Here is a 14,497-nt window from a genome sequence, read left to right as displayed (position 1 = left end):
ACTGAAGTTTTAAACATATTGTACAATTATTGCTAAATGTAACTTCTATGTTAATGTGCAGATAAATAACCAGCGCTTTGTTTCTACCATAGCCTCAGAAGAGCTGACGATTGCTGGGATGACTTTTACTACTTTTGACCTGGGTGGCCATGCACAAGGTACAGATCTGTTTTTGATGCTTTTTTAAAAGATTTTTTTTAAAGAAACAATCATTGCAACTTTTATGGTGTCTTCAATTTTTTCTCTTTTTTTTTTATTTTCCCAAAGCCCGCAGAGTCTGGAAAAACTACCTCCCTGCTATCAATGCTATTGTCTTCCTGGTTGACTGTGCAGACTGTGAGCGTCTGGCAGAATCTAAAGCAGAACTCGACGTAAGCAAACTTTTAGTTAGAATACCTGTCTGTATACAAGATTCTTTAAAGAATTCGAACATGTTAAAATGCATTTAAATCTTTCAGCACAAGGTATATTTGGTAACTATACACAGTGTGAATACAATTTCTATCACATAATTACATCAATGATTTTTCCTTTACTCCCTTACCCCTCCCATCCTGAAGGTGAAAATCAGGTTGGGACTAATTTTCCATGGACAGTAATGCACTGCACTACTTCACCCGAGTGATCTTTCTTTCTCTGTGATACTGAACAGTGAGTTTAGGTGGGGAGGTTGACTGTTGAGGCATAGCCAGGCCTGATGCGATCCTCATCCAACATCCCAGTATGCACACCTTTCAGGAGACAGTGACATAGAGTGGGAAACTTGGGGTGATTACATCCAGCGTGGGAACAGTGAAACCCAATGTGGTTCTCCCTTGCCTCTCCTGCTCGGTTCAACTAACTCAGCCCAAACAAAGGACCAATCAGAGAGCACACCACAGAGTAAGCTGGTATCAGAGTGCGAGTAGTATTTCTAAATTGAGAATTTGGCTAGAGTGTGAGGATGGAGCTTGACGGGAAGGAGGAACAGAGTAGTTAAGTTTAAATACAAGTCGGTAAAGAATATAAACTTCAAACTCAAGTTAACATTTATAGTAAGAATGGCAGCACAAGAAAGCTTTTTTTAGGATTTGGGAGTTTGAGTAGCAGACGGTAACTCCAACATTTCCAATTGGCAAGTGTCTCCAACTGAAATCACTTGAGCTCACGATCTCGAAACTTCAGGCAGAGTAGGAGACAATCTGACACATCAGAAAAGGAACGAAAGACTTGAATTTATATCGAGCCTTTCACGACCACCAGACACCCCAAAGTGCTTTATAGCCAATGAAGTACTTTTGGAGTGTAGTCTTTGTTATAGTATAGGAAATGTGACAGCCAATTTGTGCAAGCAAGCTCCCACAAACAGCAATGTGATAATTACCAGAAAATCTGTTTTTGTTATGTTGATTTGAGGGATAAATAGTGGCGAGGACACCAAGGATAGTTCCCCTGCTCTTCCTCCAAATAGTGTGATGGGGTCTTTTATGTCCACCTGAGAGAGCAGATGGGGGGGCTCGGTTTAAAATCTCATCCCAAAGGCGGCACCTCTGACAGTGCAGCACTCCCTCAGCACTGAACTGAAGTGCCAGCCTAGATTTTTGTGCTCAGGTCTCTGGAGTGGGACTTGAACCCACAACCTTCTAACTCGGAAGCAAGAATACTATGCATTGAGCCACAGCTGACAGGGAGGGAGAGAAGTTTTTGATGCAAGAGTTTGAGAGTAGTCAGTCTAGTGGAGGGGTAGGTAGTGGTAGAGGAAGCAGCAGTGACTATCCACAGGTCAGAGATAGACAAGAGCAGGAATGCCAAGAGTAAAATATCCTCCAATAAATTTGAATTATTGGCTTCCTATTGGTAGAATGAGCACTCTGGGCAGATCTGTGAAATGACACCAAAAAACATGAAGTGGCTCAAGGGTGTGAGAAATTAACAATTCAATTAAAAATGCAGAAATGATCAAACACCTGACAATAGGGTTGGGGGCGTTTTGCTGTCCAGGCCATTGTCCCGGATGCTTTGCTGTATGCCAGTTACTGGGATAAGGAAAACCTGAGTAAGATGATAGAAGGGGAAGGAGAGCAGCCCAGTTATTGTGGTCCACATGGAACCAACAATGTATGAAAGTCCGTATGGTTAAAGATCAAAGATAAAAAGGGATTGTTACATTTGTGAGGTACTACTCCAAATTGTGGGAGGGAAATGGAGCAGGAAATCTGTAGACCGATCCAGGTGATGAGTCGGAATAACAAAGTGATTGTTCTTGAGGTTTTTAATTAACCACTTGTTGATTGGAACAAGGAGAGAGTAAACAGAAAAGGAATGGAATTTCTAAAATATGTGCAGGACTCCTTTCTCAGGCAGTATATTCATATGCCTAGAAGGGGTACAGTGTTACTAGATCTAGTTATTAGTACAGGTGTAGCGCCCTAAATCTGGAACTCTGGACTGAGGCCATTCCGGATTTTGCATTTTGCCAGATTTTGGAACATCTTTCTGACGTCACGAATCCAGAAAAACCCGAGCCCAGGTTCGGGTATTTCTGAATTTCGGAACCTCAGCATGGGGGTGGTTGTCGGGGGTAGTGTTCGCCGGGCGATGAGGTCATCGGCCGCAGCCCCGCCGCCGGCGAGGAGTTTGGGCGGGGGACCCGCGGCCCGAGGAGGTGTACGGGCGGGCCGGCGAGGCGAGGCCCGAGGTCGGGCGGCGGCGGGACCTCGAGGTTGGCGGGTCCGGATTCCGGAACATTTTACGGATTTCAGACGACCCTGCCACCACTCGGTCCGGATTCTGGAACATTCCGGATTCCAGAACTCCAGATTTTGGACGCTCAATCTGTAACAAAATTGATCATGTCGGTAAGTTATATGTGGGTGAGCACCTTGGAAGCAATGACCATAATAAAGTACAAATAGAAAGAGAACAAATTAGTTCAAAAACAAGGGCACAAGATTGGAATAGAGCAGATTTTAGGAAGATGAGTGAGCTAGCTGGGGTGAGATTGAAAGACAAAAATTGATACATAGGACTGTAGATCATCAAAGGGATTTTTTAAAAGGAAATTGCAGTTGTGCAGAATGGACTTTTTTATATTCTATTCAAAATGAGTAGTTCAAGTTACAGGGTGCCATAGATAAATTAAGAAATTAAAAAGAAACTAAAGTTGAAGAGGGAATGTCCAATTTGTATAGAATGCTGAAAATGATCAGCAAAATTAACAAATGAGGTAAATAAAGCGAGAGAGATAAGGAAAGCAAGGTGAGAATCTCAACTTTTGTTTAGAAAGAACAGAAAACTGTATTCTATAAATATATCAGTAAAAGGGGAATTATTAAATTTGAGGTGGGACCCTGAGAGGAAAGGTTAGCAATTTAGTAGCGATAAATGGAGATTGGCAGGGTTACTTAACAAATACTTCATATCACTGTTTATAAAACAGAAGGATATTGAGAGGAAATAAATCCTGAATTGGTTAAAAGCAAGATGAGAGATACCATAAATAAAAGGAAATTATTACAGAAATTAGTTCAGCTAAAGGAAGACAAAGTGCCAGGATCTAACTGGGTACGTCCAAAGGGGGAAGAATTAACAGAGGCTCATGAAATTGTATTTCAGGGTTCTATTGCGAGTGATCTAGTGAAAATTTTCAATTATAGCTGTTTACATAGGCAGTTTCAGTGTTGAAGCCTGGCACATTACCAAAAAATACGGCGACTGGAACTGCTTACACACACACTTTTTGAGATATAGATGTAGGGTCTTTATGAGGCATAGATTTCAATCCATCACATTTCCTTAAATATCTGGAAGTTCAGAAAATGAGAACATTATTCAGTAGTAAAATATAAGCAGTCTCATATTTGAATAAATAAGCAGCTGTAAAATCTTTCTCCCTGTATTTATAGAGTAAATACCAATGTATGACATACAGTGGAAGAAGTTGCATGTGTAATGGAATCTAATGATTAGACTCTGATTTGATGGTGTAAAATAAAATTCCAGCCTCAGCGGAAATTCATAGAAATAGATACATTAAAGAGCTAGACTAATGGAATTCATTTAGATGTCTTTAAAGAAGATTTGTAGCCAAGTTTACTGATGATACAAAGATGGGTGGGAAAGCAAATTGTGAGGAGGGGACACAAAATCTGTAGACAGGCTAAGTGAGTGGGAAAAAATTTGTCAGATGGAGTATAATGTGGGAAAATGTGAGGTTAGCCACTTTAGCAGAAAAATAGAAAAGCAAATTATAATTTAAATGGAGAAAAACTGCAAAGTGCTTCAATACAGAGGGACCATGGGGTCCTTGTGCATGAAATGCAAAAAGTTAGTATGCAGGTACAGCAAGTAATCAGGAAGGCAAATTGAATGTTGGCCTTTATTGCAAGGGGGATAGAGTATAAAAGCAGAGAAGTCCTGTTACAACTGTACAGGGTATTGGTGATGCCACACCTAGAGTACTGCGTACAGTTTTGGTCTCTATATTTAAGAAAGGATATAGTTGCATTGGAGGCTGTTCAGAGAAGGTTCACTAGGTTGATTCCTGAGATGAAGGGATTGACTTATGAAGATAGGTTGGGCCTATACTCATTGGAGTTTAGAAGAATGAGAGATGATCTTATCGAAACATACAAGATACAGGGCTCAATTTTCCCCAGAGTATTTTTTTGGAGTATTTGAAGAGTTGCGCCCGATTTTTGAGGGCCCCAAGTACAGCAAAAAAAAATATTCTATAGTTTCCCCATTGGATTTCTTCATTTTGGCCTGGCGTAACCTGACCTTTAGTTTTGGGGGTGGAGCCTTGATCTGCACCATAAAGATCGGCTGCCATGGTAACCAAGGACACGATGCGTGCTGAGGCTGCAAAGCGAAGCCAGCTCCCAACACATTAAAAGAATTGAAAAACACAATAGCAACTTGCCTCCAACCCTGCCAGAAGGGCTTGCCGGACCACTCCCATTCTCGATCCCCACCGGTTCGATTCTCCGATCTCGTACTCTCTCTCTGTATCTGGCCGAAGGGCTTGCCGGTGCGCACTCCCACCCCAGCCCTGGCCGAGTGGTCTCCCGGTCTCCTCCCCTGCCTCTAACCCTTGCTGAAGGGCTTGCAGGTGCATTCTCCCGCCCCTAGCCGAAGGGCTTGCCGATGCGATCCCCCGCCCCTAGCCCAGGCCAAGTGGCCTCCTGGTCCTAACCCAGGCCGAGTGGTCTCCTCCCTCTCGGTCCCCGCACCTAACTACACCCAAAAGGCTTCCCCCCACCCCCACTTCTCTTCCTCCCCCACCCCCTTTTACCTTTCCTGCTGCTGCTGTCTGGGCATCTGCTGCACTTGCCTGCGCCGATTTCTTTAATTCTCCAAGGGTTTTCTCGCCTAAATAGAAATGGAGTAACTATTTCAGCCTTAAATATATTCACTGACCCAGCCAGAATTGGCATATTTGGCTGGTAATGTCCCCTTTTGAGAAAAAAAAAGTAACTGACTGAGTTCGCTGGTGCAAATTGATTGAGGAAACTGGGGATTTTTACTTTAGGCCAAAAAAAGCAGCCTACTCCAAAAAAAAAACGGCGCAAATACTGGGGAAAATTGAGCCCACAGAGGGGGCTCGACAAGGTGGATGCAGAGAGGATATTTCCACTCATAGGGCAATCTAGAAGTAGGGGGCATAGTCTCTGAATAAGGGGCCACCCATTTAAAACTGAGATGAGGAGGAATTTCTTCTGAGGGTTGTAAATCTATGGAATTCTCTGCACCATAGAGCTGGGGAGGCTGGGTCATTGAATATATTTAAGGCGGCGATAGACAGATTTTTGAGCGATAAGGGAGTGAAGGGTTATGGGGAGTGGGCAGGGAAGTGGAGCTGAATCCATGATCAGATCAGCCATGATCTTATTCAATGGTGGAGCAGGCTCGAGGGGCCAAATGGCTTACTCCTGCTCCTATTTTCTTATGTTCTTATTTCACTTCCTAACTGAAATTGTATCAAGGAAAGTGCTTGTGCCTGCTTGCGCGTGTGTACACTCACACATGGCTGGATCTAGTCAATAATTTGTCATTTTCCGTCCCACAGGCACTAATGACAGATGAAACTGTTGGAAATGTGCCTATTCTCATCCTTGGTAACAAAATTGATCGACCTGAAGCAATCAGTGAAGAGAAGTTCAGAGAGTTGTTCGGGCTGTATGGGCAAACAACAGGAAAGGTAAGACTCATTCTTACAACTGGTTAAGTGATCATTTGGATTGATGCTGCTCTGATTTTCTGAACAAAATCCACTCAAGCAGTTAGAATCATAGAAATTTACAGCATGGAAGGAGGCCATTTCGACCCAACGTGTCCGCGCCGGCCGACAGCTATCCAGTCTAATCCCACTTTACAGCTCTTGGTCCGTAGCCCTGTAGTTACGGCACTTCAAGTGCACATCCAAGCACTTTTTACTGCCTCTACCATCCTTTCAGGCAGTGAGTTCTAGACCCCCACTACCCTTTTGAGTGAAGAAATTTCCCCTCAAATCTCCTACCAATTACTTTAAATCTATGCCTCATGGTTGTTGACCCCCTCTGCTAAGGGAAATAGGTCCGTCCTTTCCACTCTATCTAGGCCCCTCATAATTTTATACACCTCATTAAGGTCTCTGCTCAGCCGCCTCAGTTCCAAAGAAAACAAACCCAGCCTATCCAATCTTTCCTCGTAGCTAAAATTCTCCAGTCCAGGCAACATCCTCGTAAATCTCCTCTGTACCCTCTGTAGTGCAATTGCACCTTTCCTGTACTGTGGTGACCAGAACTGCACACAGTATTCTAGCTGTGGTCTAACTAGTGTTTTATACGGTTCAACCATAATCTCCCTGCTCTTGTATTCAGTGCCTTGGCTAATAAAGACAAGTATTCCATATGCCGCCTTAATCACCTTATCTGCCTGGCCTGCTACCTTCAGGAATCTGTGGACATGCACTCCAAGGTCCCTTTTTTCCTCTACACTTCCCATTGTCTTACCATTTAATGTGTATGCCCTTGCCTTATTAGCCCTCCCCAAATGCATTACCTCACGCTTCTCTGGATTGAATTCCTTTTGCCACTGTCCTGTCCACCTGACCAGTCCATTGATATCTTCCTGTAGTCTGCAGCTTTCTTCTTTATTATCAACCACACAGCCAATTTTAGTATCATCTGCAAACTTCTTAAACATACCCCCTATATTCAAGTCTAAATCATTGATATATACCACAAAAAGCAAGGGACCTAGTACTGAGCCACTGGAAACAGCCTTCCAATCACAAAAACACCCATCAACTATTATCCTTTGCTTCCTGCCTCTAAGCCAATTTTGGATCTAATTTACCACTTTGCCCTGGATCCCATGGGCTTTTACTTTCGTGACCAGTCTGCCATGTGGGACCTTATCAAAAGCCTTGCTAAAATCCATATATACTACATCAAACACACTACCATCATCGACCCTCCTTGTTACCTCCTCAAAAAATTCAATCAAGTTAGTCAGACATGACCTTCCCTTAACAATTCCGTGCTGACTGTCCTTGATTAATCCATGTTTTCTAAATGAAGATTTATCCTGTCCCTCAGAATTTTTTCCAATAACTTTCCCACCACCGAGCTTAGGCTGACTGGCTTGTAATGACTCGGTCTATCCCTTTCTCCCTTTTTTAAACAAAGGTACAATATTAGCAATCCTCTAGCACCAGAGAGAATTGGAAAGTGATGGTTAGAGCCTCTGGTATTTCCTCTTTTGCTTCTCAACAGCCTGGGATACATTTAGAATCATAGAAGTTTGCAGCACGGAAGGAGACTATTTTGGCCCATTGTGTCCGTGCTCCGTGCTGGCCAACAAGAGGCTATCCAGCCTAATCCCACTTTCCAGCTCTAGGGCCGTAACCCTGCAGGTTACGGCACTTCACGTGCACATCCAAGTATTTTTTAAATGTGGTGGGAGTTTCTGCCTCTGCCACCCTTTCAGGCAGTGAGCTCCAAATCCCCCCCCCCCCCCCCACCACTCCCCACAATTCTCTGCGTGAAGAAATTTTCCCTCAAATCCCCTGTAAACCTTCTACCAATTACTTTAAATTTATGCCTCCTGATTGTTGATTTCATCCAGGCCTGGAGATGTATCCACTTTCAGAGCTGCTAATCCCCTCAGTACTTCCTCTCTCGCTATGTTTATTTCATCTACTATTTCACACTGCTCCTCCCTGATTGCAATGTCTGCATCACCCCTCTCTCTTGTGAAATCGGACGAAAGTATTCATTAAGAACCATATCCACGTCTTCCGTCTCCACACACAGATTACCCTCATAGTCTCTAATAGGCCCGACTCTTTAGTTATCCTCTTGCTCTTAATGTATTTATAAAACATCTTTGAATTTTCCTTGATTTTATTTGCCAAAAATGTTTCATGCTCTCTCTTTGCTTTCCTAATTTCCTTTTTAATTGCACCCCTGCACTTTCTGCAGTATTGAGCCCTTGGTAAGCCTGTCTTTGTTTCTTTATCCTACCCTGTATGTCCCTTGACATCCAGGGGGCTCTAAATTTGTTAGTCCCACCCGTTTTCATTAAGGGAACATACTTGCTCTGAACCCTCAGGATCTCCTCCTTAAATGCCTCCCACTGCTCTGACACTGATATTCCTTCAAGTAGCTGTTTCTAGTTCACTTTGGCGAAATCCCATCTCAGCTTAGCAAAATTGGCTTTTTCCCAATTGAGAACTTTTATTCCTAGTCTAGTATTGTCCTTTTCCATAATTACCCTAAATTTAATTGAATTATGATCACTAGCACTAAAATGCTCTCCCACTGATACCCCTTCCACCTGCCCAGCTTCATTCCCTAAAACTAAGTTATATCCATTAATATTCTAGAAGCAGCTCCCTTCCTGTTTATGCAACATGGCAGATTCGGTAACAGCAGAAATGTTTGTGCATGCAATGACAACAGCTTGGACTTCTTTTGAACCTTTAAATAAGAATAACATCACAGGGTGCTTACAGAGGCGCAAGACAAAAAAGAAATTGGATATCAAGCCAACTAATGAAAGATTAGGTGCGTTAGATTTTAAGCAGGGTCTCGGAGGAAAGGAAGATGGGGAAGCGGTGGCATTTAGGGAGGCAATTCTCGAGCATGTGGTCAAGACATTTGAAGAGGCAGCCATTAAGGGTGGGATGGAGTGACCAGAAATGCATAAGAAACTGGACTAAGAGGAATGGAGAGTGCGGAAGGGATTATAATGCTGGAGGAAATGGGGAGAAGTGAGACCATAAAGGGATTTAAGCACAAGGATGAGAATTTTAAATTTGAGATGTTGGTGGGCCAGTATAATTCTCTATCTATAAACCTGTTCCACTCTTAATTGCTTGCTCTGTTGATGGAAGAAATAAAGGTATTAAACTTCTCAGCATGGACTATTTTTGGCACTACTGAAGTAAAAAGAAAACGCCCATCTTTTTACCAACCACCAGGAGCCAGTGTAGATCAGCGAGGGCATGGGTGAATGGGACGGTGCGGGATAAGATGCTGGTGGCAGAGTTTTGAATGAATTGAAGTTAGCGGTGGGTGAAAGAAGGGAGGATAGCCAGGAGAGAATTGGAATAGTTGAGTTTCGATGTGACAAAGATATGAACGAGGGTTCCAGCAACAGGTGGGCTAAAATGGACAGAGATGGAAATAGGCAATTTTTAGGATGGCAAGAATACAGGGTCAGAAGCTCAGTTTGAATTTGAACGGGGCTCCAAGATTGCAAACCGATTGCTTCAGATTCTTGGGGCATTGGAACCGGTTCTGGGGGAGGTGGGAACTGTACAGGCCGAATGGGTTGCACCTCAATAGGGCTGGAACTTATATCCTCGTGGGGAGGTTTGCTAGTGCTATTGGGGCGGGTTTAAATTAATCTGGCAGGGGGATGGGCAACAGAATGCATCATTAGAAAGGGGAAATATAGTGCTTAAGGGGTTGAGAGAGGCAGAGAGCACAAAAGTAAGAAATAGCAAGGTATTCAATGGGGTCCAACTAAGAGAGAATATAGGATGGTCTAAGATGGGTTTACAGTGTATGTATGTGAATGGCCAAAGCGTAGTAAACAAGGTCAGTGAGCTGCAGGCACAAATAGCCACGTGGGAATATGATGATGTGGCAAAAACTGAGACCTGGCTCAAAGGCAGGATTGGGTATTAAATATTTCTGGTTACAACGTGTTCAGGAAAGATAGGAGGTGATGTGGCAGTATTGGTTAAGGAGAATGTTAATGCTGGAGAGAGAGGATGACCTGGAGGGGTTAAGTACAGAATCTATATGGCTAGCGTTAAGAAATAATAGAGATGCCATTACACTACTATCGACCACCAAATAGTGGGAAAGATATGGAGGAGCAAGTTTGCAGAGAAATTAGAGAGGTGCAAGAATTTTAGGGTAGTAATAATGGGGGACTTCAACTATCCTAATATAAACTGGGATCGTAATAGTGGAAAGAGCAGAGAAGGGGAAGAATTTCTGAAGTGCTCAGAAGACCTTTCTTGATCAGTATGTTTCCAGCCTGATGAGGGAGGAGGCATTGCTGAATCTGGTTCTGGGGAATGAGGTAGGTCAAGTGGAGCGAGTGTCAGTAGGGGAGCATTTAAGGAACAGTGATCATAGTATAAGGTTTAGATTAGCTATGGAAAAGGACACGGAACAATCTAGAGTAAAAATATTTAACTGGGGGAAGGCCAATTTCAGTGGAATGAGAATGGATCTAGCCCGGGTAAACTGGAATCAAAAATTGTCAGGCAAAACTGTAGTGGAGCATTGGGCTGCCTTTAAAGAGGAAATAGTTCGGGTACAGTCAAGTACATTCCCATGAGGGGGAACAGTAGGGCAAATAAAGCCAGAGCTCCCTGGATGACGAAACAGATAGAGAATATGATGAAGCAGAAAAAGAGTGCGTATGGCAGATGTCAGGTTGCAAATACATCTGAGAATAAGGCTATATATAGAAAGGTCAGAGGAGAAGTGAAAAAGAAAATGAGAGGCAGAGAGAGGATATGAGAATAGAATGGCAGCCAACATAAAAGGTAATCAAAACGTCTTCTATAAGCATATAAATAGTAAATGGGTAGTAAGAGGAGAGGTGGGGCCGATTATGGACCAACAAGGAGACCTATGCATAGAGGCAGAGGGTATGGCTGAGGCACTAAATAAGTACTTTGCATCTGTCTTCATCAAGGAAGAGGATGCTGCCATAGACATAGTGAGAGAGGAGGTAGTGGAGACACTTGATAGGATAAAAATTGATAAAGAAGAGATATTAGAAAGGTTGGCTGTACTTAAAGTAAACAAGTCACCAGAAGCGGATGGGATGCATCCTAGGATGCTGAGGGAATTGAGGGCGGAAATCGCGGAGGTACTGGCCATAATTTTCCAATCCTCCATAGATACTGGGGTGGTGCCAGAGGACTAGAGAATTGTAAATGTCACACCATTGTTCAAAAGAAGGTATAAAGATAAACCCAGCAATTACAGGCCAGTCAGTTTAATCTCGTCAGCGGGGAAGCTTTTAGAAACAGTAATCAGGGACAAAATTAACAGTCACTTGGATAGGGGTGGATTAATTAAGGAAAGCTAGCACAGGTTTGGTAAAGGCCAATCGTGTTTAACCAACTTGATCGAGATTTTTGATGAGGTAACGGAGAGGGTTGATGAGGGTAATGCGGTTGACGTAGCTTACATGTATTTCCAAAAGGCGTTCGACGAAGTGCCACATAATAGGCTTGCCAGCAGAATTGAAGCCCATGGAATAAAAGGGACAATGGCAGTCTGGATACATAATTGATTAAGTGACAGGAAATAGAGTAGTGGTGACCGGTTGTTTTTCAGACTGGAGGAAGGTCTACAGCGGTGTTCCCCAGGGGTCAGTTCTAGGACCACTGCTTTTCTTAATATATATTAATGACTTGGACGTGGGTGTACAGTGCACAATTTCAAAATTTGCAGATGACACAAAACTTGGAAGTGTAGTGAACAGTGAGGAGAAGAGTGATAGACTTCAAGAAGACATAAACAGGATCACCACTGACTCCATCCCCCCTCCCAGGCAAGCTTCATGGTGAACCACAGAATCAGAACGGTTACAGCATGGAAGAAGGCCATTCGGCCCGTTCTGACTCTCAGCTAGTCCCACTCCCCTGCACTTTCCCTGTAACATTGCAATATTTTTTCCTTCAGATACTTAACCAACTCCCTTTTGAAAGATAACATTGAGTCTACCTCCACCACCCTTTCCGGCAGTGGATTCCAGATCTTAACCATTAACTGCGTAAGAAAGTGTTGTCTTGCATCGCCTTTAGTTCTTTTACTTAAATAGTGTCCTCCTGGTTCTTGATCCTTCTGCCAATGGGAATGATTTCTCTCTACTCTATCGAGACCCCTCATGATTTTGAACACCTCTATCAATCTCTCCTCCAAGGAGAACAACCCTCATTTCTGGAATCATTTTCATAAATCTTTTCTGCACCTTCTCTAATGCCGACAAATCCTTCCTAGAGTATGGTGCCCAGAATTTGATACAGTATTCCAGTTGGGGCCGAACCCGTAGTTTATACAGGTTCATCATAAATTTTCACTTCTGTACTCTGTCCCTCTATGAAGCCCAGGATCCCGTCAGCCCTTTTAACTGCTTTTAAATGTTTGGTTAGGGATCAACTTCGTGGGGAGGGGGAAGCAAAGTAACTTTATTTTGAGGTCAGTTTTGTATACAGATGTATTTGTATTGCAGTTCCATGATTTATCCTCACTGCATTTAAATCTACATTAATGAAAGTCTGTGAATGATAACAGAATCAATTAAACTTATTTTCTTCTTTCTCTTTCACTACCCACCTGGCCAAAACAGGGAAATATTTCCATGAAGGAGCTTAATGCACGACCACTAGAAGTCTTCATGTGCAGTGTCCTAAAGAGACAAGGTTATGGCGAAGGTTTCCGCTGGCTAGCTCAGTACATAGACTGAAGCTGACTTTGGGAAGGAAATCTGTCAAAGGCTGAAGACTCATCTACCAACATACAACAACTTGAACCTAATAGACATTTTCTGGGTATATGTTTGGTTATAAAAGTTTGATGTTTTTCTAGAAGAATAACAATAGCATTGGCTGTGCTAAAAAGAAAAAAAGTCATCTGTATGTATGAGGCCTCAAAAAAAAGTTCTTAAACAATTTGTATGTTTGAAGTTACAATATGGTAACACTCTAATTTCAGTGGATAAGATACTTGTTTCCTTATTTTGATTTATAACATTAACCAAACCATCAATCTGTACAGTTTTGGACAGAGAGTGTACTTAGACAAAAATAGCATCTGAATGCACTTTTTAACAGGAAAGCAACGTACATGTGAGCGGTATTTAATGATCATGTAAAAATTTTTATGTACTATTTTTGAAATTGTTCGGTTCAATAAATTTAGAACATGTAACCACCTATCCTTTTAGTATCTGAAGAAGACAAATATTTTTAGAAAAATCTCAATTTATTGATACTTACTGCATGATGCCTTAACATTTTCAGGAGTATCCCTGAGCACCCTGTATTAAATTAGACTGTAACCAATTTGTTCCTTGCTTGAGAAATAGAAGAAACAAATGCTCATTCCTTACCTATTTCTGTGTTGTTCTTCTAATGAGTACTGTGCAGAATATAAGCACAGCTAATTTTTATTTAAAGCTTTAAATTATATCCTCTTCATAGAATAATATGGAATACACCAATAAATTATACATGCATGAAATAATCCCACTAGCATTTTCCTTAAGAAACTTGTCAGGATTTGTTTAAGTATGAAATTGATTTCTAGTTTTGGTTATTTCCTATGTTCTGAGTTATTTCTGTGGTGTAAGATGTCAGTTTAAAAAGTCTGTAGTGTTGGAAGAATCTTTTGGAAGTCTACTGCTGTTAATGTTTTTTTTTCAGTTTGCCAAGAGAGACCAAACTAGAAATGTAAGATATGATCAACTCTCCTTGCCCTAATAGCAATTTGAAGATTAACTTATAAAGGCATCATTGTCCTGTTGTTTTACAGTAGAGGTTATTCAGCATGACAACACCAACTAGCCCTCAGACAGTGAACACAAAACAGTGCTTGATAGTAACATGAACAAAAAAATGAATGACTCTTGTCTCTGCCTAGAGTAATTAAACCTTGTTTAAAATTCACTTTCTAATGCCTCTTCATGGTTGAATCGCCTGCCAACACTGACCAAGGCACACTTGACGAATGGCCACGTGATGTGATTATTGAGTCAGCACCTGGAGGAGAGGAATGGGAGGGCTCGAGAACTGTTGGAAGTAAAATGCATTCTAGAGTGGCACACTATGCAAGGGATTCATGTGCTGCATTCCAAAATGTTGGAGCTTGCAAGTTCTTGATGAGGAGCTTTCAGTTTCAGCTGGAAGATTGTAGATATACGGCAGAGTTCAATGAGGAAGCATTACAAGTTGTGTTGGTGGCAACCTCAAAAACAATATTGAAGAAACAAGTCTCCT

At 42.2% G+C, this 14,497-nt stretch overlaps 1 protein-coding gene across 7 annotated transcripts in view; it reads left to right on the top strand.

The window, feature by feature from the left end:
- The window catches only part of sar1b (secretion associated, Ras related GTPase 1B), a 36,736-nt gene extending 22,569 nt beyond the window's left edge, over positions 1 to 14,167 (top strand). For all 7 annotated transcript variants that reach the window (XM_070878218.1, XM_070878213.1, XM_070878216.1 and 4 more), the window contains 4 exons: positions 93 to 158; positions 268 to 371; positions 6,047 to 6,178; positions 12,850 to 14,167. In XM_070878218.1, coding sequence (XP_070734319.1) covers positions 93 to 158; positions 268 to 371; positions 6,047 to 6,178; positions 12,850 to 12,966 — 419 coding nt within the window. In that variant the 3' untranslated portion in view covers positions 12,967 to 14,167. The remainder of the gene's footprint in view (positions 1 to 92; positions 159 to 267; positions 372 to 6,046; positions 6,179 to 12,849) is intronic.
- Positions 14,168 to 14,497: the final 330 nt, after the last annotated feature.

Source organism: Pristiophorus japonicus, chromosome 4, assembly GCF_044704955.1.
Source record: "Pristiophorus japonicus isolate sPriJap1 chromosome 4, sPriJap1.hap1, whole genome shotgun sequence".
NCBI lineage: Eukaryota > Metazoa > Chordata > Chondrichthyes > Pristiophoridae > Pristiophorus > Pristiophorus japonicus.
The sequence above is the reverse complement of the archived record's forward strand: the minus strand, read 5'-3'. Positions and strand labels throughout refer to the sequence as shown.